Source organism: Lissotriton vulgaris, chromosome 7 (genome assembly GCF_964263255.1).
Source record: "Lissotriton vulgaris chromosome 7, aLisVul1.2, whole genome shotgun sequence".
Lineage (NCBI taxonomy): Eukaryota > Metazoa > Chordata > Amphibia > Caudata > Salamandridae > Lissotriton > Lissotriton vulgaris.
The window spans coordinates 931,285,022-931,312,236 of record NC_141695.1 but is presented as its reverse complement, the minus strand read 5'-3'; the positions used below and the strand labels follow the sequence as shown (position 1 = coordinate 931,312,236).

Below are 27,215 nucleotides of genomic sequence, written 5' to 3'. Positions count from 1 at the left end.
CAGTGTCTAAACACAGCAGCGGATCACCATTGACTTTCTATGGGAAACAAACAAGTTACAATTTTAAAGATTAAGGGCACTTCCAGGTGAACTACGATGGAACCCTTTTAGACTAGGACACTTCAAGAGTCAAGACCCACGGGAGCACCCGAGTACTCCTGTTACCTCACCCAGGGAAGCTGGGTGCATAAGTTTCTTTTGGTGTCGGGTTTTGTCATCGATTCCAATGGAGAGCTGTGAAGAAATGCTGTAGGTGACCAGAGGAAAAGTGTCCAGGTGGATCCAAGGGTGGATAGGAGATGTGAAGAACCTGAAAACAGAGGAGACAGAGTCTGGGTCACTAGCCAGTGAGCAGGATGGTGATAGGAAGATGCCAGCCGTTATCGGCTAATTTCAGGTGAAAAGGTTGAACTTGTCTCTTCAGCCACGAGGACCAGGAGGTGTCGACTACAACCAGGAGCTGGATTCGAGCTGTACCACAAAGGATGTAGTTGACTGCGGTGTCAGAATTTGGATTGGACCCAGCAAGCCTTGGCAAACGCAATCCACGCAGGATGTCAAGATGGGATTCGGTGCAGACCAGCAAGGTCTGAGGAACTCCTCCTTTGGAGAGGAGTGGGAGCAAGTCTGGAGCAACCAGGAAAGCTCAAGAAATTAAAGATGTCCCTTCGTGGGGGCTCACTAGCCAACGGACTAGGAACCGCGAAGGGACCTCAAGCGGAAATGCCAAAGCGAGCCCACGGGACACTCGTGGAGTGTAGGCCTCTGAGCTTTGGTGCAAACGGTGCTTGAGGCAGGTGCTTCAAATACCCCAATGCACAACTTCGGGATACCTCTGGAAGTAGGTGCAGTAGCAAAAAGGCAGGATGTCCAGGAGTTCTGGTCCCACGTCTCTCGTGTCAGCTACAGGTCTCAGCTTTGCTGGGATCACAAGTCAGCATCAGAGATGTCTGGAAGTCCATGTCCTGTGTTGCAGATTCTTTGGGATCCGGCGGGAGCCTCAAAAAATGCAGACTGTCAAAGATGCTGTTGGTGCCCGTTTGGACAGGGTGGTCACTCCTTGGCCACAAGGGAGATTTCCTCCATTTTCCAGTCGATATGGAATGTCAAAGGTCCAGAAATTATGTATCAGAGTTTCATTCAGGGTAATCTAAAGTCCTAGAGACTGGGGTTCTATACTTATAGCAAGGTTAGGGGTTGGACTAACTCTAAGGTCCCTCCAATGGGTGGACCTGGGGAGAGGGTGGTAACACCCCTTCCCCTTTGTCCAGTTTCGTGCCAAAGCTGGGGCTGAGTGCCCCAGCAACCAGTTTGAACTGGGAAATGCTCGGAACACCTTGTGTGCACCAGGCAGTGTCTGAAAAGCATTCACTGAATGCAACCCACCCTGCCTCAATACACTAAAGCCTGTCTGGGGAGGTGCTGGCACCTCCCTGGACAGGAAACCTATTGTCCAGGCCTCCCCTGCCAGAGTTTCATCCAGCAGCAGGAGGGCAGACTCGTGTCTGTGGCAGCAGCATCCATTTTGTGCTGCTCGGGCTCTGTTTAACTTTAACCAGGTTTACCAGTAACTACATGTCTTCTCCCTCTGGAAGGGTGGAATGCTACCCCCACCGCCAGAACTGGCGGGGGGTAGTATTCCAAAGTGTGTAACACCTTACACAACATGTTTTGACCGCGAGGATTATAATGCACTTAAGAGTATATGGTATGTCTATATCATAGAACAATTGCTAAAACAACAGTTGATGGACAGAATGCAGAACAATGTCATACATTCACCCCAGTACAGAGATCTGGGCCTAAATCCATTGGTTTTTTGCACTCCACACCACCCCAGTTCAGACATGGCCATTTGCAAATCAGCCTTGACCCTGTGCCTCATGGTAACAGTCCAGCCCGAACTGCCAAGCCATGTCGGTCCTGGACCGGAATCAAGCATTCTAGGATCGGTTTCTGGCTATTAGCTGTCTTCAGCCAGGATAGCTTGACTCCAGTGGTGTGGAGAGCATGGGACTCACGTCTGAGCATACCCATCCCCCTCGGGGTGACAAATGCAAAAACAACAGTTGATGGACAGAATGCAGAACAATGTCATACATTCACCCCAGTACAGAGATCTGGGCCTAAATCCATCGTTTTTTTGCACTCCACACCACCCCAGTTGTTTTTGCATATATCATAGAACAGCTATAAGGAGATGATTACGAAAGCTGCAGAGGGACTCAGCTCATGCTAGGGCACCCTCTCACACAAAACCAAGCCCTCAGTCCCAGGATTGTCAAGGCCTGCAATAGGAAAAATCTAAGGACAGATGTTTGTTTAGTTAAAGGTTCTGGCTTTTTAGGGTCAAACTCTAGATTCAAGTATTACAAACTGTGACTTACATTTGGGCAGGGGTTCGGTGTGAAAATGAGTTTTGTTTGTTCTATTAAAATAGAAAAAAGAAAGAAACGTGGACTGAGTTCAGGTTTTTATCTTGTGTGGCAATCAAATGCATTGTCTTAGCTTATGTTTCCAACAATGAAAATCACTTACATTTGCTGGCGCGTTTAATGCGGTGAAGATCGAAGGAGAAGTTAATTAGGTTCCTTCGGTGTTCAGAGTTTAGAGTTTTACCCTGCGTTCGCCTTAGACTTCTGTTCAAGAGAAAGTCCTTTCAACCTATTTTTACCTTGCTCTGACTCAAACGTGCATTTATCTCACAGCTGCTACTTGCTTTCCGGATTTCCATTTTTTGCTGGGGTTAATGTCATTTTTGACGAGTGCAAAGAATTATGGTACAAGTAGACCCAAAGTGGTCTTGCTGATTTATTGAATTGTTCTTCCAATTTCGGACAATTCATTAAGGCCGTGTATCGCACAATTGAACTTTAGAATTAAATATGCTTCTTTTTGGAGCAATAGTTTCTTCTGTATCACCACCTCTTGAGCCAGGTTTGCTTACACTCAAAATTGTCCATTTGACATCCCATTCTGAATGATTCATTTCCAAAAAATGGGTAGAATGCACTGAAGGCATAATGGACTCCCTGTCAACGTTCCTCACTCTCTAGTTTGACTTTAATTCCATACATGATATAAATTTGTCGGAACCACCTTGAGTTCAGAGCTTTAAAGAGCGCCACGGGATGTCATCATTAAGTCCCTTAATGTGACTTCTTAATCTGAAGACCCAGCGTTGTTCTCTCTTAAAGAGAACCTTATCTAACGCGCCCATTTGTTTATCATAATTCGGTTTATCTAAAATAACCCATGTGAGATTCAATATTTATACCTGGTACCAGCTTTGAATTCGGAGAAACCTCTAAACTTTCTCCCACACCTGGTTCTGAAATGTCTTTCCCCCCTCCCCCCTTCCCCAGCAACCAGTTTGAACTGGGAAATGCTCGGAACACCTTGTGTGCACCAACAGTGTCTGAAAAGCATTCACTGAATGCAACCCACCCTGCCTCAATACACTAAAGCCTGTCTGGGGAGGTGCTGGCACCTCCCTGGACAGGAAACCTATTGTCCAGGCCTCCCCTGCCAGAGTTTCATCCAGCAGCAGGAGGGCAGACTCGTGTCTGTGGCAGCAGCATCCATTTTGTGCTGCTCGGGCTCTGTTTAACTTTAACCAGGTTTACCAGTAACTACATGTCTTCTCCCTCTGGAAGGGTGGAATGCTACCCCCACCGCCAGAACTGGGGGGGGGTAGTATTCCAAAGTGTGTAACACCTTACACAACATGTTTTGACCGCGAGGATTATAATGCACTTAAGAGTATATGGTATGTCTATATCATAGAACAATTGCTAAAACAACAGTTGATGGACAGAATGCAGAACAATGTCATACATTCACCCCAGTACAGAGATCTGGGCCTAAATCCATTGGTTTTTTGCACTCCACACCACCCCAGTTCAGACATGGCCATTTGCAAATCAGCCTTGACCCTGTGCCTCATGGTAACAGTCCAGCCCGAACTGCCAAGCCATGTCGGTCCTGGACCGGAATCAAGCATTCTAGGATCGGTTTCTGGCTATTAGCTGTCTTCAGCCAGGATAGCTTGACTCCAGTGGTGTGGAGAGCATGGGACTCACGTCTGAGCATACCCATCCCCCTCGGGGTGACAAATGCAAAAACAACAGTTGATGGACAGAATGCAGAACAATGTCATACATTCACCCCAGTACAGAGATCTGGGCCTAAATCCATCGTTTTTTTGCACTCCACACCACCCCAGTTGTTTTTGCATATATCATAGAACAGCTATAAGGAGATGATTACGAAAGCTGCAGAGGGACTCAGCTCATGCTAGGGCACCCTCTCACACAAAACCAAGCCCTCAGTCCCAGGATTGTCAAGGCCTGCAATAGGAAAAATCTAAGGACAGATGTTTGTTTAGTTAAAGGTTCTGGCTTTTTAGGGTCAAACTCTAGATTCAAGTATTACAAACTGTGACTTACATTTGGGCAGGGGTTCGGTGTGAAAATGAGTTTTGTTTGTTCTATTAAAATAGAAAAAAGAAAGAAACGTGGACTGAGTTCAGGTTTTTATCTTGTGTGGCAATCAAATGCATTGTCTTAGCTTATGTTTCCAACAATGAAAATCACTTACATTTGCTGGCGCGTTTAATGCGGTGAAGATCGAAGGAGAAGTTAATTAGGTTCCTTCGGTGTTCAGAGTTTAGAGTTTTACCCTGCGTTCGCCTTAGACTTCTGTTCAAGAGAAAGTCCTTTCAACCTATTTTTACCTTGCTCTGACTCAAACGTGCATTTATCTCACAGCTGCTACTTGCTTTCCGGATTTCCATTTTTTGCTGGGGTTAATGTCATTTTTGACGAGTGCAAAGAATTATGGTACAAGTAGACCCAAAGTGGTCTTGCTGATTTATTGAATTGTTCTTCCAATTTCGGACAATTCATTAAGGCCGTGTATCGCACAATTGAACTTTAGAATTAAATATGCTTCTTTTTGGAGCAATAGTTTCTTCTGTATCACCACCTCTTGAGCCAGGTTTGCTTACACTCAAAATTGTCCATTTGACATCCCATTCTGAATGATTCATTTCCAAAAAATGGGTAGAATGCACTGAAGGCATAATGGACTCCCTGTCAACGTTCCTCACTCTCTAGTTTGACTTTAATTCCATACATGATATAAATTTGTCGGAACCACCTTGAGTTCAGAGCTTTAAAGAGCGCCACGGGATGTCATCATTAAGTCCCTTAATGTGACTTCTTAATCTGAAGACCCAGCGTTGTTCTCTCTTAAAGAGAACCTTATCTAACGCGCCCATTTGTTTATCATAATTCGGTTTATCTAAAATAACCCATGTGAGATTCAATATTTATACCTGGTACCAGCTTTGAATTCGGAGAAACCTCTAAACTTTCTCCCACACCTGGTTCTGAAATGTCTTTCCCCCCTTCCCCATCCCCTGTCCCACGATGTCTGTAGCCACAAAATGCTAGTGTGAAGTTCCTTGTGTGTGCTGCAGCAGCTCCTTTGAAGTGCAAGTGTGTTAGGTGACTGCTCGCCCCTTCCATCAGACCAGGATCACCCATCCTGCTAACAACTAGCCCCCCCTTTGTGAGACTGTCTGGGGGGGATTCACAAAGGCCATCTGCACCTAATCATGTGCCCCAAGACACAGGCCGCAGGCATCAAATGGTAAGGGCAAGATAATACCAACTTTCTAAAAGAGTCATTTTCGGAATTGTGACTTAAAATTAGACTTTGCCATTAAAGAGGATTTTGAATTGCAATTCTTTTGAGAACAAACAGGACATTTCTACCTATTATTAAATTTAATAAGTTAACCCAATGTTATCCCTTAACAGAGGTATGCCTTCTAGTAGTGAAAAACAATTTTAAGTGTTTTTCACTTCAAGGACATGTAAAACTTAAAAGCACATGTCCAACTTTTCAAATGCCATGCACCATGCCCTAAGGGCTGATTAGGGCCTACCTTAGGGGTGAAATATGTAATCAAATGGGAGATTGTGGCCTGGCAAAAGGGTTATTTTGCTTGGTTGAAATGATAGTTTAAAACTGCTCTCAGGCGGCAATAGCAGGCCTGAGGAAGATTTGCAAGACTACTTAAGTGGGTGATACAACAAGTGCTGCAGGTCCACTAGCAGCATGAAATTCACAGGCCTTGGGTACATGTAGCACCACTTTACTAGGGACTTCTAATTACACTCAGGGGCTTATTTATGAGCCCTTGCGTCACTTTTGCGCTGCCAGTGCGTCACTTTTTGTGACGCACCAGCAACGTAAAAAATGTGTCATGTTGCATCATATTTACAAGGTGACGCATCTAGGTAGATGCATCACATTGTAAAGCCCTGCTCCACATTATATCTGCGCCAGGTATAAAGTATGCAGGGTGGGCATTTTGACGCAAGTAAGCCTCGTAGAAGTAACGCAGTGAAATCAATGAGACAGCAGGCGTAAGACTGACGCATGCACATTTGAAATGGGACCTGCCCATGTGAAATGAACCTTTGGTGGAGTTGCGTCACTTTCGTGACACACTCCAGCAATGCATCATTTTTGTGCCTACAGATTCGTCAGAACTACTGACGTATCAGTAACTCCTTGCGACATGATGCGTCATATTGCAAATATGACGCATCCAGCATGTCGCAAGGAGGGTGCAATGAAAAGTGACACATCGCTGTTTTCACGCAGCGATGCGTCACTTTTCATAAATGAGGCCCTAAATGTGCCAATTGCCTGTTTATGGGAGAGAGTGCAAGCACTTTAGCACTTTTTAGCAGTGGTGATTTTCAGAGTCCTAATGCCAACAAAAACAAATTCAGCAAATCAGGAAGAGCATTGGCAAAAAGTGTAGGGTGACCCTCAGAGATGACCAGGACCAACAATAGGACAGGTAATTATAGAGGTAGAGTATCATGATTAGGGCACACACATAATTATATATTAATGTTAAAGTCTTAGAGGGGCATTTGGAGTAGCTTCTCTCCCATTCAAATAGGAATATTACTTGAGAAACAAAAACTGTATGTGTGTGTGTTTAAGCATATTCATTAAAAAAATATATATATAGTTAAAAAGAAATAATGGTTAGAATTGGTTCTAACACAACATATGTTCAAAAAACCGCGAAATTAATTTAAAAAAGCACAGTTAAAGCTGATCAAGTCCAATGCTCTGAACTCACCCTTTACAAATTACTTTATCATTAACGCTGTCGATGACACAATTACGAATGTAGTATTGTATTTGTTTGAGATTGTGTTATTATTTAAGAATGTTTTTAGGCATTGTTACTTACTGGTCGAAGCACCGTGTGACTCTAATCATTGTATTTGGTGTGTGAGTTACACATTGAAGAGCTAACCATACCTGCCGTAGATCAGTGTTTTTCTGGTAGTAGCCAGAACTGCGTTTTAGCTGTGTTTTTAACCACATGTTAAGGTGATATAACTAATCTTAGCCCTCCCTACCACTATAACAATTACCTTTAAAGAATTTCTGTCTTTTTCGATGATATTATACATCCAACTATTTGAAGTTATTCCTATTCTACACCAAACATAAACAAAGGCAAGGCCTTCAGCCAAACCCTGCATTCGATAAATCATAGGTGCCCAGCGTGCTATGCTCAGGCAGGCCCTGGGAGCAATCTTCTGCAAGTGACCAACCCCTTCTACCCATGGCTGTGTATCACACCAGTTGGCAGCAGGGCTTGGCCTTCAGACAGGCCCTGCATCGAACCCACAGTAGGCTGCCGTACCCCGCTGTGCACGGCCGAAGTCACTGCGCCCATCACGCCACAGGCAGTGTGTAGTGCCTAAGAGTAAACAGAATCAAGCTATTTAAGTTTTGATGGTGGCGTTACTCAAAAGAACCGTTTTTTGGGGTTTTGTTATTTTTTTCAGATTTTGTCTTTTTTGTGTGCTTTTACAGGTTTTTTTATATTTGTTTTGGCAAACGACCACGGATGCATTTTTCACTTATGGGATTTACTGAGTTTCCTTTCATAATTTCTTTCCTAATGACTAGGTTCTGTTCTCTGCGCCATAAATTAATCCTGGCTGCACTCCATATAGTACTTTGTGGAGATTTTGAGATGCAGATTGCTTTTCAGCTCAGTTTGCTACAGCAGCTCGGTGGGAACGTTTGAGGAGTTTCAATGTCCTTTGCTTCACCAGTCGAGTTTTCTTGCTGGCACCTCTATTACTTCTTTTAATGTTTTGTCTCATAGTCGAAGTGCCAAATCAGTAGAGTCCTCTCTGTCCCTTGAGCACCTTCAGGTCACATAACATAACATAACAGGTGTATTGGTAAAGCGCGCTATTACTCGTAGGTGTCTTAGCTGAATAACAGATGTTTATTGTTACCCAACTCAATGGTACTCATTTTATCGACCTCAGATGGATGAAAGGCTGAGTGGACCCGCCGGGATTTGAACCTGTGACCATGAGGTCGAACACAGGCCCCTGCAATGGACAGGTCACAGAGTTTGAAAGTAACTTTCCTGGCATTCAGCTTGCTCCAGGGGATGGATAAAGAACTTCAATATACTCTTTTCAAATCCATAGAGATCTTTGGTATTCTTTCAAGGGGTTGTGCCTGTAGGGATTTGCAAACAAAAGTCAGCTTATCAATGGAAACTCAGTCTTAACCATAACTATAGAGTCACAATTGCTGTATAAGTGACTCAGTGTGAATTGCAGTGCTTAAACCAGTAGAGGTCTGGGAGCAGATGTCTGGGTGCTTTATACCTCTGTTCTTTTCATTGTCACAAAGTGGGTGTCTTTTGATGGTTGGGCAAGAGAATCAAATATCTTACGTTTTCTTCAATGTTTGTCAGGTGAGCTTCCACTTCTGAAATAGCCGGGCATTTTAGTGCATATTTCGTACTGCTCTTTATGCTGTTATGGTTACTTAGTGATGGTGGTTGCACACAGTTGTCTTGTGCTGGTCACGAAATTGAAGAAGTCATCATGTAAATTGAACAATGCGTGATGTGGTATGGGGATATGCTTTGCTTCGTGTCTAATGCTTTTCATACTGTATGCTACTGAGAAATGTGATTCCTTTCACTGGTGCTGTGTTGTATGCCAGAATGTGGTGGCCACAACTGGCAGAGATGGGTGCATGTTGTAATGAGCCTTTAATATGCTGTGGTGGAGTGTGAAGCCACAATGAAGGTAAATCAGTGCTCTGTATGTGTTATGTGGTCCTTTGTAAGAATTTTGGGGCAGATTTACAAGCGTCGTTTTTGTCCCATCGTTGCGTCACTTTTTGTGACTCAGCAGCAACGCAAAAATGCGGCCCATTTACAGTGTGACCATCTAGGTAAATGCGTCACATTGTTAAGCCCTGAGTCACATTATACCTGCGTCAGGTATAATGTATGCAAGGAGGGCGTTCCAACGCAAAAAGCCTCGTAGAAGTGGCGCAGTGAAATCTTGTAGAATTCTTCTAGGACGCCACTGCGTCAAATTGTTATGCCTGCTTGAAGCAGGCATAAGGAGTGACGCAGCACAATGAGGATAGACCTCCCCCTGTATTGCTGGAGTTACTTTGTGCTTACGACATGACTCCAGCAATGCGTGACTTTTGCGTCAACAGATGCGTCAGAATTTCTGACGCATCTGTCAATCCTTGTGCCATGGTGTTCCTTATTGTAAATACGGCGCATCCATAGTGGTGCAAGGGTTTCTCAAAGTGGTGCTGGGAAAGTGACACATCTTCACAGATGCCGCACTTTCTTGTAAATCTGCCCCACGGTGTTTGGAGTAAGTGACTTGTGTCTGTGGTTTAATGTGCACCTGAGCTCAGTTCATCTAATTTTCTGTCAACTATATTTGAGGGATGTTGCTGCTGATACTTTCCATTTACGTATTTCTTTCTTTCATTATTTAATTAGTTATTTATTTATTTGTGGTTTTAAATAGTCTAATCGAAGCACATGATTGATTTACTGGGAATCAGTTTAAATGATCCAAAAATATAAACATAGAAATAAATCATGGTACAGGCCATCCTGCTTCTGGGGTATTTTATTGTCTTATAGTGTTTTGTTCATAGCATTGTACGTAATTCTTATTTTATATTTATTTGTTACTCTGCAAAAACAATACAAGTATTTGTTTTTGTGTCTCGATCTGTAGACTTAAGTTGAGAACTTTGTCATGTGTCCCTGCCGTGCTCAAAGTTTAAATAAGCTGTAATGTTATTGATTGCTCATGCACTTATTGAAACGATTAATAAAATCTAGACTCAACATTCTTGTGACAAGTGCCTATAACAAGTGGTTCTCTGGAGGAGCTCTGTTTTCTTCTCTCAAAAGAGCCATGAATGTACGAAGATACAGGACATGTCTCACCTACATTGTCTGCTCTGTTTTCAGATGAAGAAGACCTATCCAATGAAGACACCGTGGAGCGGATTGTGAAGTGCATTATCCAGAATGAAGGTGAGTGATGCTGAGAGTCAGAGATGTGCCTCATCTCCCATCTCATCTTACTGTCTTTGCTTCACTGCCATTATACTGGAAATGACTTATTCTCTTCTCTTCTCTTTTAGCAAACACAGAGGCCCTGAAACAGATGCTGGGGGAAAGTGAAAAGGAGACGCCTGCTGTACCCAGGTAAGTGTTGAGATAACCGGGCGCTATGCATGCCAACATTCTGCAGCCGATAGGATTCCAGAGAGGAGGACTGCAGAAGGGTAGTGCCTTCAGTGTCTTTATTTTTCATCTTGTAACATTCAAGAAAGAAGAAGCAACCACCACACTACTACATCCTATTTTCTACCTCTTTCTGGCCATGTTAGAGAAGAAGCTATCGAGGAAGAAAGTCACCTCTTTCCAACTCTAAACCATTGAAAGCATTCCAAAACAAAAACTGACATCAGTATTCCTGTCCATTTATGAAGGATCTGAGCCATTCTGGAAGGGATGAAGTCACCTCTTTTATTTCTCTACCGATCAGGTAATTCTGGAAGTCAAGGGCTCACCCATTTCATTCCTAACCATTACAAGACAGTCTAAATTCGACTGTGTCGAACTCATCTGACCATTCTGCATGTGAGACTACAGTGAGGCAGAATGTGATGCCTTTTCTCTGGGTCCTGGGGCGGTTAGTTATACTATCCAGTATACAAGGTGGGTTCATCACATGCACAATTGATCCGCGGCTTCATGCACTATTTGATTCCAGATGGATAACCAGCTGTTATGCATTTGCTTATACACTATGTGTATTGACTCTCAAAAAATAGATATGCTGATTAGCTGAGGCTTACTTCAGGAAGTGGTAGCAGGATTGGAGCTCAGATAAATATAGTGCAGTGCAGGAACCACACACAATAAACCAAACATTTAATATCACTTGTGTGATAAGACATTACAATAACACTAACATGGTTGCCTATGGGCAGAGCCATCCTTTGGGGTAAGGTTTATGCGTGTGTGGGTTTTGTAGAAACCTTTGGGTCTCAGCTCTTATTGTGGCTTTGTTTTGAGATCTCAGTTAATGGGCCAAACGTGACAAACAGAAATGGCACAATGTATAAAGTATACTTTGATATGTGTGATCTTTGTCCTAGTTTGTCAGTAGCCGTATGTGCAAGTATGAACAATTTTGTAGGTTTGAGCCTAGTCAGCTGAGAATCTGCCAAAAATGTCACCATGCACATAGCTGCTTAAGACACTCAAACATTTTCACCCTAAAGTAAAGGAGAATGCCTGTCATAGAACAAATTACGGATTTTGGATATTAAAAAACTGATCTAAGGTATGTATTGAAGTTTCCAGTTAATGAGACAACTGGTCTCTGGTGGTGGATGACTGGACACTGGTTTAAGTTACCACGGCCACCATTCCAACCTGTCTCAAAAGTCAAAGTTCAAACATGAAACCCTTTAGTGCTTAAAATGGACTAGCAAAAGCAGTAGGTCCTGTGAGTGTGCCAAACTTCAGGGTAACATATCTCATCAATGATTGGCTGCAGTCAAAATATTCAGGTGGTGGTGAGGCACCCAAGGGCTCTAGGGACCCACTGCTTTACATAGCATCTGCGTAACTGGAATTTAAGGTTAAGGTCCAGTTAAAACTCTAAACAACAATGCCTCCAAAACTGCACAGGGCAAAGAGGTGGTTCAGAAAGTCCGATGAACATGGTGTTCAGCCATTGCCTAAAGGACATCATCCTAATGTCTAAGGTGAAAGTAACACATCTCTGTGCCTCGCTCAGGCTTAAATGGTGTGATGTGTGCTCCCGAACAGTCAGTAATGGCACAGGGTGAATCAGGACAATGAAACATTTTCACAATAGCAGTGTACTACTTTTTCTTCAACCCTTTGGTGAAGCAGATGTCTTTAGATTGGTCCTTCTGTGACACTCGTCGTTGCTTGTACTGAGTAACCCACTACTTTGATTCAATCTCTGTTCGGGTGTCAGTCCGCTGGGCCTTTGCTCTTTGTCCTCCTTGTAAGGAGTTAGCTCCTCTCCATACATCTGTCAGCACTGATTTCTCTTTTCCAGAGCTGTCCACAGCATCACTGAGTTCATCAGGGCTATAGGCTAGTTCCCAGCCTTCTAAAGACACGTATCCCACAGATATCCCGCCATACTGGTTTAGCACAATTTCACCAAATGGCCAGAATGTACCCCCCCAGGAGTCCCGTTTTTATATATTGATTATCTTTTGATCATAAAGTAATTGTTCAGTTTGTGTACAAGAAGACCACAGCCATGTGTTTCATGAAACATAACTCCACTTCTACAAGACCCCCAAGGTTAGTACTAGTCATTAACCTGTATGTTGTCCAAGAAACAGCGGGCATATTTCCAAGCAATAGCGATAATTACTCACTTTCACAACCCACCATAAATCATTGGGTCGTGACCCCCAGTTTGAGAAACGCTGCTTTAATACATTTCCACTTTCTATGTGTCCTGTACAGTACACATGCAAAGTTAGAAAAATGTGGAGACTTTTAAAAGTTGGTCTACTGTTACGCCTGGTTCGATGAGTCGTCATTTTTGTGGCACAAATCCCTATTTACAAATGCTTATACAGAGGGATTTGTGTCAAAATGCTTAGGGATGCCCATGTACAACCCTGTTGACTTCCCCTTGATACAAAGTAGCGTGAAGTGACCCATAGCCACTTTGTGTTACATTAGGCAACTTCAAATGCAATTTATGATTTGTGCTGAGTCGAAAATCTCACCAAATCACTCTGTGCCGGGTTTGCATAACTCTTGTGACACTAACCTGGTGTCAAATGTTAGTAACTGTGGGCCATGATTCCCAGGTAGGAAGTGCAAACCTCCTTAGCAGGGATACCTGTGATTCCTAAACCACTGTCAACTGGCTTAAAAGTAGGAGGCCACTGATGGCCAATATATGTAAAATGTGCCTCACTAAAACTAGGCATCCAAAGTGAGGTTAAGCTGTCTGCACCCAGCTGATGTGTCCAGGGGTAGAAACCTTTTTAGGTCAGTCTGTTCTCTTTGTTTCTTGGTTCCTGTAAGACACGTGGAGGGGGGGTGCAATGGGGTTTCCAGGGGCAGAAACAAGGCTTCGGTCACAGAAAAGTGCTATTGTCTTGTGCCTGGACCTACTATGTAGTTCTTTACTCACATCACTTGTAAGCCCTAAAACACAACCTTGGGATGGGGAAGACCAGCCAGAAAGTTAACCTAAGCAGCGCAATGGCACTGCTGTCCTCACGATGTACGAAGTCTTGTCCACAGAGTTACCTTTGTTTACCTCTAGATACCCTGCTATAATCATTCTTGTAAGGAAATTAGGGAAAGTGTCCTCTCTCTATGACTAATCCTATTGGCTTGTCCCTGGAGGTAGAATTCACTGTTAACGTCGTTATTGTGGTCAATGACCACACTTCTCTTAATGTTCCAGAAATTCAAATGAAGAGTGGGATGAGTTCCTTATTGGCAACTCCAAACCCTTCCTACAGATAATTTGAGGAAGTAGAGCGCCATCCCTTTCTCCGCATAATACTTTCTAATCATTTCTGGTCCGTCCAAACCCCTTTCTGGCAGTTGCTTAGGAAAAATAGCATTGTAATGGAAGATCCTGATAGGTGGCGCACTTGCTTCATCACCTTAAGGTCAAAGGTCTAAAATGATACCCAGAATGTGCCAATCCACCTTGAGATGGCTCTACTGGCGATGCGAGCTGAGGTTCTGCGGCCATGAGATGGAGTAACAGCTTAGTGGTTGTGTTTCAGAACCAGCTGGTCCATCCACTGTATGGGTGAGGCTGAATCAGAATTTAAAGCAAGGTAGGTATAAAACCTCAGATGATTAAAGCAAATTGTGTTGAGTTTAAGAACTCAACCATGTTATTGATCAATGCACAAAATCATGTGATACATTTCAAGCACACGTTTCCAGGCTACTACTGCCTGCCAAGGGTAAGCACCGTGCAATGAGACAAATATATTGTTTCAAGGCTTGCAAACTGTGTTGCGTTCCACTGACAGACCCAGGCACCAGGTATGTGGTGACAAGAGCGATAGGCCTGTATATTTCGGATTGCAGAAGGCATTCTCTGTTGGGCGATTCCCAGATAGAAGATCTGGCTCTCCACCAGACAATCTTTCCAGCTGACACCATTTGTTTCTCTTATTAGTATAAATCATAGACCATACTTTGGCTTTCTTTCCAGCAGGCTGTCTTCTATCCTTCTGTGAAATACTGACTCTGGGCTTGTGGGTGCTTGTGTAATCTGCTCTCTATGGACTCAGGGCATGTGTGTGTGTCCTTGTGTGTCATCGAGTCCTGCACGGCCGAGTTCCAATATCAATCCAAATAGCCAAAAACTATACAGATAAATTCCGGTATTGGGATATGACAAACGTACACAGTAGAACCACGCACCTGCTGCATAAAACATGATCGCGCCCGCACAAATTACTTTGCGACATTGAACTCGGACTATTAATAGAGATAAAAGCTTCAGTGGTCTCACACACTCAGCGGCAGCCTGATTACACCGTGTCCTGCGCAGAGTATACCTCAAGGAGGGCACATTTCCCCACTCTAAGGCACAGTAAATAATTAAGATCCTCTCTAATATTAAAGTCCCCGTTGATAAAGCGAAGCATTTTATACAGGAACACTCATTTTCATAAACGGCGGATGCTGACAGCATCCGTATGTTTTTGGAATTGGGCCTAACCTGATCATCAAAACTGAGCCATATAAAAAGTCACTTCTTGCAGTAAATTCTGTAGAGGGGGGTTGTACTTTAAGCCATAGACAGACTGCACAATTACATTACAGGGCACTTCCTTTTAATTTAATAGCACACATATTCCCGAGTACTTTTGTGTATTCTATTTATTTAAAAGTTTTGTATCGAGCTGTCTTCTAGTAGCTGCCAGGCAAGCTTGTTCAGTAGACTAAACTAACAGTAAACTAAGCAAATGAAGGACGACAATTTAACCTTTGCGAAGGGTCTTCCAATGCGCACAAATGCATCTTACCATGCTTCCAGTAACGTTTGATCCATTTGAGCTACGAAAACTTTTATTTGTTAAAATTTGCAGATTATGTGGTAGATTATGTATTATGTGGCAAATGCAGCACATCCTTAATTATGCGAAATAAACTGCTCCAGCAGAATCTACTTTCAGTTTCCCTAAGTATTGATCATACTAACTGTTATCTTCTCTGTCACCCGAGTTCCTCTTCTTCATCTGTATGGAGCTAACAATATTGAACGTAGTCGAGCTGTTATGATCCAGGGGACTACAATCATTTTTAGGGTTCAGATCAGGAGACGTGTAGTGTTTCCAGGTTATTGGGGAGTACAAGTTCTAGTCTATTATAGGCCTAATGGGAATCTTCGCGTTACTCCTACCTCGATACTGATAGGTTTCCATAATAATAGCGGCTGCTATGGACCCCGGTGGTGGGGTGGGGCAGGGCAGGGCTTTGTGGGGTGGAACGAAAAAAGTTAACAAAAAAACCCACTTACCTGTGATGGCCGGCCGCCGTTTCTCCTCCGTCCTCTTCTTCCTGACTCGGGTCCCTCAGCAGGATGCAGGAAGCAGCAGGAAGCACCGGTGCCAGTGTCCCAATAGCCAATCACAATGCTGCAATGCAGCATTGTGATTGGTCTGAGTACTGTCGGGGCTCAGCCAGGGAATGGTGGCCTGTGCATGTTCTCCATACAGGCCGTAGTGCAGCTTGCATAGAGAGGATGCAAAGTGTGCATGAATGTTTGGCCGGGCCAGTCATGTCCACTTAGGAGTGAGCAAACCACTCCTCTCCTGTGCCTCTGTCATTAGAGCAGCCTCACCCCAAACGCAAAGTTGCAGCAGAAGGAAACCTAAAATAATGATAACGCAAGTTATCATTTTCTGTTTCCTTTACTTCACTGCTGCGAAGCAGTGGGGCGACGCGCCTCTGCCTTAGCGGAGGATTCACCACTGTTCCATGGATTTGTGTGCTTGCTTGTTGTTATGATCATCTACCCAGCGTCTTAACCACCTAATGAAAAGGACTATTTTGAGGTCTTGATCTACGTTTATGAATGAATGAGTCGTAGTTTATGTGATGGATAAACCCAGAGCCTCATTAGAGTTAATAGAGCAGCATAGGGTGGAGTGCTTCAATAATGGATTGATAGATGTATGAAATTTGGTGTATGAATAGTCATTGGTGTACTTTGTGATTGCCTCACCTCCCTCTCGTTCAGGATGCAGAGCAGAATTGCTGGAGCTCCAACTTTTTATAAGGCCAGGAAGCAGTGGCTTAGGTTAGTCACTAAGATTAAGGTGGTGTGAATCTCGACTTGAGCAGCTAAAAAAATCAGTGGGCTGCTGCGGATGGAGTGGGGATTACCAAGTTTGGGGATGGACTGTTTTCATGTGGAGCAGGGTCTATACTGATTTGCATAAGGTGGACCACATCTAGAGTAGCACAGTGGGCGAAAAACTATGGTTTAGAATGCTACTCTGACAGATTGGCACTGGTTAGACTAGTCTACAGCATTCATCACATCACCTTTTGATGTTTGATTGGCAGTAGAGTGATTGAAAACTTCAGACTTGCGTAGTTTTGCAAACCTACTACTGCAAATATTTGTGAACTTAAAAAAGTAGTAAATTTGCATCCATTCAAGGAGTACTTGTTTGGGTGCAGATTTACTACTGTTTTCATAAACAGGTCACTATGTATATTTAAGATATCAATAAAAAAATTAACAAGTTGAAACACCTTAATGAAAGGAGAAAGATGAGAAAAATCAACACATGCATAGCTGGCCTCACTACAAATCCATTTGAGGGGTGTCACACCCCAAGCACCCCACTGAAACAACACCCCTGTCCATACCACTCGGGCATGGTAGTTCTCCCTGCGAACTCATAACAATGATCACATACAGCACAACGACCAGAAGTTCCTGCACTAGGATAACTTATTTTAACCTTATTTCCTCTGCACCCGCTTTTGTTCGTCTTTGCTACAAGAAGTCTTGATGGTAGATTTCTCAGTTCGGTGCATGTAGGCAGGTTTCTTGTTTGTAGATCTTGCCTTTTACAAACCATTTCATCAAGTAACGGACGGCTTTGTACTAAGCCAGAGTTGCAAATAGAGGAGGGCGGAGGGGCAGATAAATAGGGTGAGATAAGCCATGCGTCTGGTTTGGCTCAAAGAGTCTATGCACATCCGACAGAGAGATAGCAGACCTGATTTGTAATGTAAATTAAAATGTAAATTGTAAATTGATACTTGTATAGCGTACTACTCACCCGCAAGGGTCTCAAGGCGCTTGTACGAATACCGCTGTGGAACCCATCCTGGCTTTCCCTGTGAGGCGTCCACTCCTGGGCACCCCCAAGGTGGAGGCCAGGCATCCTTAGCGTTGTGGGGACCGTTGTGGAGATTAAGCAAGCTATTGCCCAGAGTTGCAGAGTGGGACTCCATGATTGGAATAGGCACCGAGGCGAGAATTATCAGGTCCGTGGAATTTTTGAGCCCAAGACCCGCCGAGGCGGGGAATTGAACCCTGGTCCCGGGCTAGACCTCTGCATCAGGGTCTGCCGCTCTAACCATTGAGCCACACTTCTCCACATTTAGGAGTGTCACACCCCAAAACTCCCCCCTAAAGCTCTGCCGCTGCCAAGAAGTGGCTATTTATGATTCTTGACTGAGTCATGTATTTCATAGGAGAATTTTACTGATGAGTTTATTTTCAGTCGAACTTTGGTGTTGGTTAGGCTGGATGGCACTCGGGTACTGCTGTATTGCATTGATGGAGAAACTGTGGTAAAGAATTTGAAGTGTTTCCTGCTCTTCAAAATGTTGCTAGAGGTTTTAGGATCCCAGACAGTAAATCAGAAGTGTGTGTCTTGTTTGCCTTCCTATCATCCATGGGGACAGATGTTGATAGAGTGGAATGGAAAATTAAGAAACTTTTAAACAGGCCAGTATCTCTTGTAGGGTAGAAATACAGGTCCACAGCCAGTCAGCAGCTGTATTAAGGGGCCTAGATCTGTCATGAAGTCTCATTTCTCTTCTATCTGATCTACTTCTGCCTTGTGGTGCTTTTGGACTGTATGAAGTACAAAATACATGAAATGCACAAAAGGTGATGGGAGGGTTCTTGCAGTAAGTCTAACGACTGGCAATAGCTTGGAGTAGAACTTCAACCCATCGTTCTTTTGCTCATCATGCCATCTCACTTTGGTCCTAGCCATATGTAAATCAGTCTTGACCCTGCTCCTCATGAGACCAGTGCAGCCCGAACTGCCAAGGCAGGTCCTCCCTGAACAGGAACACAAGCAATCCAGGTCCAGTCTCACCCTAGTTATGGGCTCTTCAGCCAGGTACAGCTTGGTTCCAGTGACACAGTGAGCGCAGGACCCACATCTGGGCATACCCATGCCACTTAGTGCTGTACATGAAAGACACAAAGGGTGATGGGAGGCTGTTTACGATTAGTCTGACCACTGGCAATAGCTCAGGGTAGCACTGGTGTTATTTCCTTGTCAAATGCAAACTGCTGTACTACCGGAATGCGCTGCACTGTGTGACATTTTCTGTCCCAGATGCTTGTGAATAAAATCATTAAAATCTCTGATTATAGGAAAATAGAAGGCACATCAAATGCAGTGGCTACTCGCCAGGTTTATCTGAAAGCTTGGTGTAAGCATTTTCCCTGGAAATATTACAGCTGCACTAAAGGGAAATTTTAAAGATAACGCAAGGCTGTTTCGCTTCTTTGATGTAATGGCTGGCAGTGCAAACACTTTTGCAGGCATTCCGCTTCATGGAAGTTGTGGTTTTAAGTATCAGGTCCTGTGAACTCTCTTGTTCAGCCAAAATAAGATATGACAAGTGCGTTATAAAATGTAAATATCTTCCAAAGGACCATGCGAGTGTGTAAATGGTGACACAGATGTAAGATTTACAGACCGACAGGAGATAGATGCTCACAGTTCCATGTAATGGCAGAGACTGGGCCTTTGCGATGATATATATATATGCTGAAGGTCTTAAATAAAATCTTTCTTTACATAAATCACCCCACAAGAGCCTTGCAGAAGTGTCAGATCTTGAAAAATTGGCGGCTGTGGGACTATGTTTGTAGTGTTATGATGAACAAAGAACTAATATTGCCATAATCTGGCTAATTGTGTAGAAAATAAGCATAATGGATCTGTTTGTCAAGGAATTTTTGTCTAAAATGTTTAGTAGATATTGCAGCAGAGATTCTATATGCGATCAGAGTAGTATCAAAAAGAATAACAAATTAAACATTGTTTCTATACATAGACATGTATCTCTTTCTCAGTGTTGTTTTAAGGATTTTCGGGGACCCGGGCAAGTCGTAATCTGGGGACCTTCTCGTTACAACTTTACATTTTATCACCCATCATCTGCCAATTGAAGCCTGCATGATGCCAAACAAACTTTCAGTAAGGGGGTTCACAAAGAACAGCAGGTCAATGAGGGATGGTGTCAAATGTAGAGGTAGACAGATGGGGAGAGAGGGTGAGTTAGAGAAATAGACAGATATGAGCTAGAGCTAAAGAAAATTCACTTTACCATTGGGCCTCTGGGAAGATGGAGGCTGTGGGCAATTGCCCACTTCGCCCATGTCTTTAAATTGTCTTTGCTCTTTCTATGTACTTTGAAAAAAATCAAACCAATATTGCAGTTATAACTGGATCCAAGTTATTTCATCATCAATTTTATCTCAGAATCGAGATCCTGTCAGAGGATAGCGAGGATGAGACACGCAACAAGCTAAAACATATGTGTAAGCAGAAATAAAATGGCATTTTAGCTCAGGTACTGGCACACGATGAGCATAACATGCACTCAGACAAGCAAGAGGAGCCTGACATGTTCAAGCATCCTGTACTGAGATAATTGTGGATACCCTTGAAGGTTCCATTTTACCTGTGAGGTGATTGATAGTGAATTAAAGAACCCCAGTAATATTTGTACTTCAATGATCAATACAGCAGCTGTATCCTCTGCATGATATTGATTATTCCTCTTCAGAGATTGAATACGTGGATTTGGTCTTGGAAAATCCCTCAGGTTTCTTACTTGATGCATCCAAAGACCCAGGTCTGATGGATAGGATATCAGGGTTGAGCGTGTTCATCTAAAAACATTAGCCTGGGGTAGACCTATCAAATTTTCTGAGATTGTGTCCGTTTTTGCTAACTTTGTACTTTTTTTAGATAGTAAGATGCAATTCTACAGATTGGGGAGGTGGGAGGGCAGTAAAAAATGTGATTAGAAAGAATATCCACAAGAAACCGCTTTATTGAAGGTATCTAAATTAATATTATGATGGATACTTCTAGCTGCAGAGTTCCTCCTTTTGAATAGATAGCATAGCAGTCTTTTCCAAAGGTGGCAGGTCTGGGTAGTGGCTTCAGATCAAAAGGTTCAACAGAATTGAGTGGTCAAAGTGACCTTCCCACCATACCAGACTGTTAGGCATTGGTGCAAGCGTTCACGAAGCATTAATGCCTTAACAGTCTTCTTCAAAGTATCCACTTTTGCATTAACTTATCCCGCTTTGCTTCAGAAACAATGACAACTAGTATGTCATCAACACAATGGACCTTTCTGTGGTCAATGTAAAAGCTCTGCATCATCATAGGGTACGGTGATGCAGTCTCTGCTCCACTATGGGGTGGTGAGAAAGGGGAGGTGTGAAGGAGATGAAGTGCATGTACAGCTCCTTTGTACAACCTGTCCGATAACAGTCTTGCCGCTGGGGAGGGAATGCTGCATTCAGCCTGGGAGGGCCAACTGAAGTGGCTTGTTAGCCACTGAAAGGGAGGAAGAACTTGAATTGAAGATTGGTGCCCCTACGATTTGAACAGTGACTACTGATGCTACATCTATAGCCATCTATAGCCATCTATAGCTATCTATAGCCAACTGTGTCAGTTGTTGCAGAGCAGGATGGGAAGGCTGGTGTTGTCTGCAAACTAGTCCCCTGGAATACCTTTTGGAATTTTCTGTATTGGTGGGAAATCTGTTTAGCAGTATCAGTAATTCCATAAATAATGCCATGGCACTGCTGTCCTTGAATCGTTCCAGCACTAAATTTGCCTTTTCTCTAAGAATGCTACAGCCATCGAAGGACATGCCCATTAGGGATGTTTGCAGGTCTTCAGAAAACAAGTTGATCTAGCCAGATTAGCCTTCTGAGCACAAGGTGGATGGCACTAGCGCTGTTGATGCAGTCTGTGACATTGAGGCCAACTCAGAGCACATGCTTGGTTGCATTCTGAACATCATGTATAGTTTGGGCAAACGATCTGGGATGGCTAGCAACATTCTGCTGGCCATATTTCATAATATGTGGGTGCACCTATCCAAAAGGCAAACTGCATTGTTAGATCAAAGGGCTAGACTAGAAGGCATTCTCCTGGAGAAATCGCAATATCTTTCCAGTTCCCTATCATAAGAATTGTTTGGAAAAGAATTCAGATTGGTCTTGCTTGTTGAAGCTTAAATAGTCAGGATCTCTGTTGTGGGATACTTGGTTAGAAAGTTTGGGTCACCAGGAGCTGCACTAAGTCACCAAGGCACAGGTAATAATATTTCATATTTATAAAGCAGGAAGATATCACCTCCTAAAGGGTTTCAAGGTGTTGGGGGGTCATCAGGGAGATTAACTGAGTTAGTGCGAAGAGTCACATGATACTGAGCTGCCTCTGTGGATCAAACTGTGAGCCTCGTGCACCATAGTCAGCAACTCTGGCTGCTGCGCCACACCTCTCCCCTGAGGTCGACTGAGCATAGCTTGGACCATGTAGCCAGAAGGTCATCAGTATGGGCATCATTTAATGATAATTATGACTCAGATGAAGCTGGCAGTGGTTGAAGAATCCCAGTCAATACATTTAGTCTAACTCTGACATGTTGTAAATTCAAATACAATGTATCATCAATATAATCAGGGGGCCGTAATCTGTCTCATTCCTCATCATTATTAGTGTCCTAAGGGACATTGGGTGCCTCTTGCACTTGGTCCAAATGTAAAAGAGTGTGTATTCTCTGCTGATAGTGGCAGTGAAGCAGATGTCTCGAACTGGAATCCGGTTGTATAACTACTGGTTGTGCTTTTTTGATTTTATAGTGTGACATAGGCGTGGCACGGAAAAACGCTGGTTTGGGGTCGGAGATTGACGTCATTGATCAGTGCTGGCAGAGTTGGTGTCGGCACAGAAATAACTGGTGTGGACCTTTGCACCAGAGTAGAAGTCAGTACCAGTGGAGGTATGAGCCTGGCAACAGGTCTCAGGTGAGCAGATAATGCCAGAATTCAAACTAGAGACCACAGAGGGTCCTTGCGGCCTAAAAACGCACCAGAGGGAGTTGAAATTGCATCAAAATCTGCAGCATGGCCTGTTTGAAAGCCACTATCTGCTGCATGGTCGCCAGTGGCTCAGGAAACTCAGGGTATGCGAGGACTAATTGCAGAATCGGTTTGGCTACAGAAGACATTGGGGGAGTGCGATCTTTATCTTGCCTCCCTCCTGCCTTCTCAATAGACTTTAAGTGCCAGGATGGGGTTGGGTCCCACTTGGCCTTCTCACCGGTATGCTTGGACTTTGACTTCGACCTATTGGAAACTTCAAGCAGGAAGTGGCGTTTCTGTAGGAGTGGCTTTGTAACCTGGTCTGCGATCAGGCCAATGACCTGGATTGGGAGCAGGACCTTCTTTCAACCATGACCTCTTCTTATTTTCAGTTATATAATGTTTAGCTTCCTGGACCTAAATTGCCTTCAGTGCATAAGGATACGCCTCTTGCATGCCTCAGAGTCCTGGCAGGAACCCAAGCACCGTAGGCAGACCTTGTGCGGGGTCTGACTAACATCTGTCTTGGGATAGCTTGAAAACTTTGTTTTCAGTAGGGACATCATTCCTTAGCACAGTGTAAAAGTGTTCGGTGTAAGTGTAGCTCCTGATCTGCATCGAGGTGCCCAAAAGCGATTGAAAATTAAATGCAGGCATAAAGAACAGATCTGGAGATCCGATTACAGTTCACCCCGTAGAAAGGAGTACATGAAAGCTCTAAACGAGTACAAAATAATGATAATGCAAGCCAAATCGACCTACTTCACGCTTAAAATTCATGAGGCTGCAAACTCCTCCAAGGAGCTATTCAAAACTGTGTCTACTTTACTCAAATGTCCGAGGGACATAGTATTTGTCCCAGACCAATATTTTGTAGATAAGATCGCCTTGTTTTTCCAACAAAAGGTCCATGATGTCTATAATGAGCTCCATGAGATATCTGACTCAGCTAGTAACAACATCAGTGAACAAATAGAAGTCCCCCAAGACTGCCTATTCCAATTTTCACACTTCGAGGAGGATCAGATCTCTAAGATGATCTCACAAGCCAAGTCGGGATCACCTCTAGACCCCTGCCCCCCCTACATATTTCAGCTGGCCCCTGAAACAATTAGTAAGATCTTAACTCCACTCCTTAACGTGATAACTTAATCCGGTGTCTTTCCACAACAATGGAAAAAGGCCAGTATCAGACCTATCCTGAAGAAGGACTCCTTAGATCCAGGGGAGACAAAAAATTATCGTCCTATATCTTGTCTCCCTCTAACTACTAAAATATTAGAAAAAGCCTTAAACCAGGAACTAATGGAGTTTGTTAACCTCAATAACATCCTTGACAACACCCAGCATGGATTTAGGTCTTGTCACTCTACTGAGACTGCTCTAATAATTGTCACAGAGGAAACCAGGAGAACCATGGACAAGGGAGGCAGAGCAGTGCTTATACTGCTGGATTTAACGGCAGCATTTGATACTGTCAACCCTGTCCCTACTAAAATCTTTTTTGAAAATTGAATTCAACAAATCTATTGGGAAGGTCTGAAGTCGGTAGAATTCTCACTTCCGCGTGGGGTCCCTCAGGGCTCGCCACTTACTCCCACCCTTTTTAAATCTATATGTGACCCCGCTAGCCTCACTAATAAAAGCACATGGCCTGAAACTGGTGTTGTATGCTGACGACACACAATTGATGGTATCACTCACTCAAACGATTGAAGTCACTGCGGAACAGTTTATAAACTGCCTCTTAAGCATAAAGAGTTGGATGAATAAGAACTTCCTAAAACTAAACACCGAAAAAACAGAGGTGATTGAGTTCGGACACAACACCACCATATTGAGCCAACTTTGGTGGCCTCCAAAGGCAGGTACTTGTCCTTTGCCCGCACAAAAAGCAGAAACTTAGGTTTCTGGTTAGATAAAGATCTTACTCTCACCTCACAAGTTAATCAAGTAACATCAGCATGCTTCTTCACCATCAAAACCCTCAAGAAAATACTGCCCCTGATCCCACCCACACTAAGGAAAACAGTGGTTGGTGCTCTAGTTCTCTCCCGCATAGACTACTGCAACGCTTTGTACTTGGGAATGGGTGAAAGTCAACTTTCTAAATTACAGTCACTGCAGAATGCCGCGGCAAGAGTACTGCTGGACCTCCCTAAACGCCATCCAACATCTAAGGCCATACGCAACTCCATTGGCTTCGAGTCCGGCAGAGAGTACAGTGCAAAGCCCTCTGCCTAGTACACAAAACAGTAGTTGGAGGAGGAGCTGAGAACCTGAAAGCTCTCTTTCCGCGCTACTTCCCTAGACGAGCATTAAGATCTGCTGGCCTAGGCCTAATTACCATCACGAGAATAAGGAGAGCACGCTGGGGTGGCAAGTCTTTCTCACATCAGGCGGCTAAACTATGGAATACCATGCCCACTAAGCTTCGCCTACTATCAAATAGAAGCTGTTTCAGAAAGGCACTGAAGACCTGGCTGTTTACCACGCCCTAGTCATCCAGCAGCAGCCTTACCTTCTTTTGCAGCGCCAAGACGCCACGGTATAAGTGCGCTTAATAAATACTTCAGTCAGTCAGTCAAAAAAAAGGAACTGACTCCAGAGCACAAGGGAGTGCTTAGATGCACCTCTGCTGTGTCACTTCCAAGAATGTATAGACACACTGCAGATCCATACAGTACCACCTTCTGGAGCGTAGGAGTATAGCTGGAATAATCCTCCGGTTCTAGTCCGGCAAATGCGGATACTATGAAAGTGAAGAATCTACTGTTAGAAGAATCCATCAAAAATCCATAAATAAAAAAGTGAGAGAGTGAAAAAGACCTTTGGAGTGGAAAGCAAAATAAACAAACATGGCAGACCAGCAAGGCTGGGTGAGGTTTAGGTGCATATAGGGTAATTGTGGGATTAAAAGAGACAGTACAACGAGAGACGGGCAAATGGCAGGCCATCGGGGGTGGGACAGAACCATTTACATGTCAGTTTGGCAGGATTGATTCAGGGCAATGTCGCCTGTCACTTCAGTGGGGCTGGTACAGAGCCACATTCATGGCAAGCTAATAGTGCTGGGGAAGAGTCGGCTATAAATTAGGTTTGTATGACTGGAACACAGTCATGCCCCTAATCAAGCAGTGAGACTGTGGCAAAACCATTCCGACTCAGGTTGGTAAGGTAGGGCAGAGTCATTCTAATTTCAGGTTAGTTGAGCTGGGGCAGAGTCATTTACTTGGCAACAAGTTGGGCTGGGGAAGAATCACCCACATGTCAGATTGACAGGACTAAGGCAGAGCCATTTCACCAGCACCAGTTCTGCAGGGATGGGGTACAGCCATTCATATGGCAGGCCGGCGAGGCTGTGGCAGAGCCAGTCAAATGCCAGGGCAGTGAAGCTAGGCCAGAGTATGCAGCACAACAGCTAGGGGCTGGGGAAGGGTCAGTCGCATGTCAGGCCGGCAGGGCCAGGGTAGTGGAAGTCACTTGATACAACAAGCTACAGGGCTGGAGAAGCACCAGAGAATCACCTTTGCCAGCCAGCACTAATATACGTATTTGAAGCTTGACCAGAACCACTCACATGCCATGCAATGGGTTTAGGGCAGAGTCACTTAAATGTCATGGCCCTAATGTGTACCAAGACCAGTTGTGACGGTTTTGGTTTACTGTATGTACAGCATTAACATACTCAATAAAATAAAAAAGGGATGGAAAAGGAAAGAAAAAAAGAAAAATACGATGCTACATAACTGCTTTTTCTAGACTGAACGGAAACCAAAGCTTAGCTCTAAACTTGACTTTGAATGAGAGATGAAGACATTGCATTTAGGACTATGGCCCTGTCCCAGTGGGATGTAGCATGTTTAAATGGATGTACGATGGTGAATGTAACCCTTTTAATCAACTTCCTCTTTCTTCTTCAGCTTCTGCCCGCATCGGAACAGCCAGGATGGCGGACCGCCTCATCACCACACTGTGCACCTGGGCTCCACAATCGCACCCTGCATGCACTGCAGCCGGAAGCGGAAGCACCCTCTGCAACGCATGGGCAGGTCCAAGGAGGGCCGAGGCAGGCCTCACCCTGGGGAAGTTACCGTCTTTTCAGTTGGAAGGTACCCACTCCCAATGTTGTTCCTGTCAGGAGTAGGATGGAACTTTATTTCTAAATGTCTAAGTAGTCACAAGGTATATATTTTTATAGCATTTGTACCTAAAGTGAAGCATCCCATCCTCCAAGCTCTAAATAAGACCCTTAGTTTGGTAATTCTGAGCCCATTATGGCTGACTGCTCCTTCCAAGTTTGCAGTTTTTTTCTGACAGTATTTTCCTATTTAAATACCCAGACTTTTTCACATGATGCTTACTTGGTTT

At 43.9% G+C, this 27,215-nt stretch overlaps 1 protein-coding gene across 1 annotated transcript in view; it reads left to right on the top strand.

Moving 5' to 3' along the window:
• RELL2 (RELT like 2) overlaps positions 1-27,215 on the top strand; it is a 266,333-nt gene that overhangs the window by 90,541 nt on the left and 148,577 nt on the right. The window contains exons 3-5 of the mRNA XM_086931361.1: positions 10,373-10,438; positions 10,549-10,612; positions 26,768-26,956. Coding sequence (XP_086787487.1) covers positions 10,373-10,438; positions 10,549-10,612; positions 26,768-26,956 — 319 coding nt within the window. The remainder of the gene's footprint in view (positions 1-10,372; positions 10,439-10,548; positions 10,613-26,767; positions 26,957-27,215) is intronic.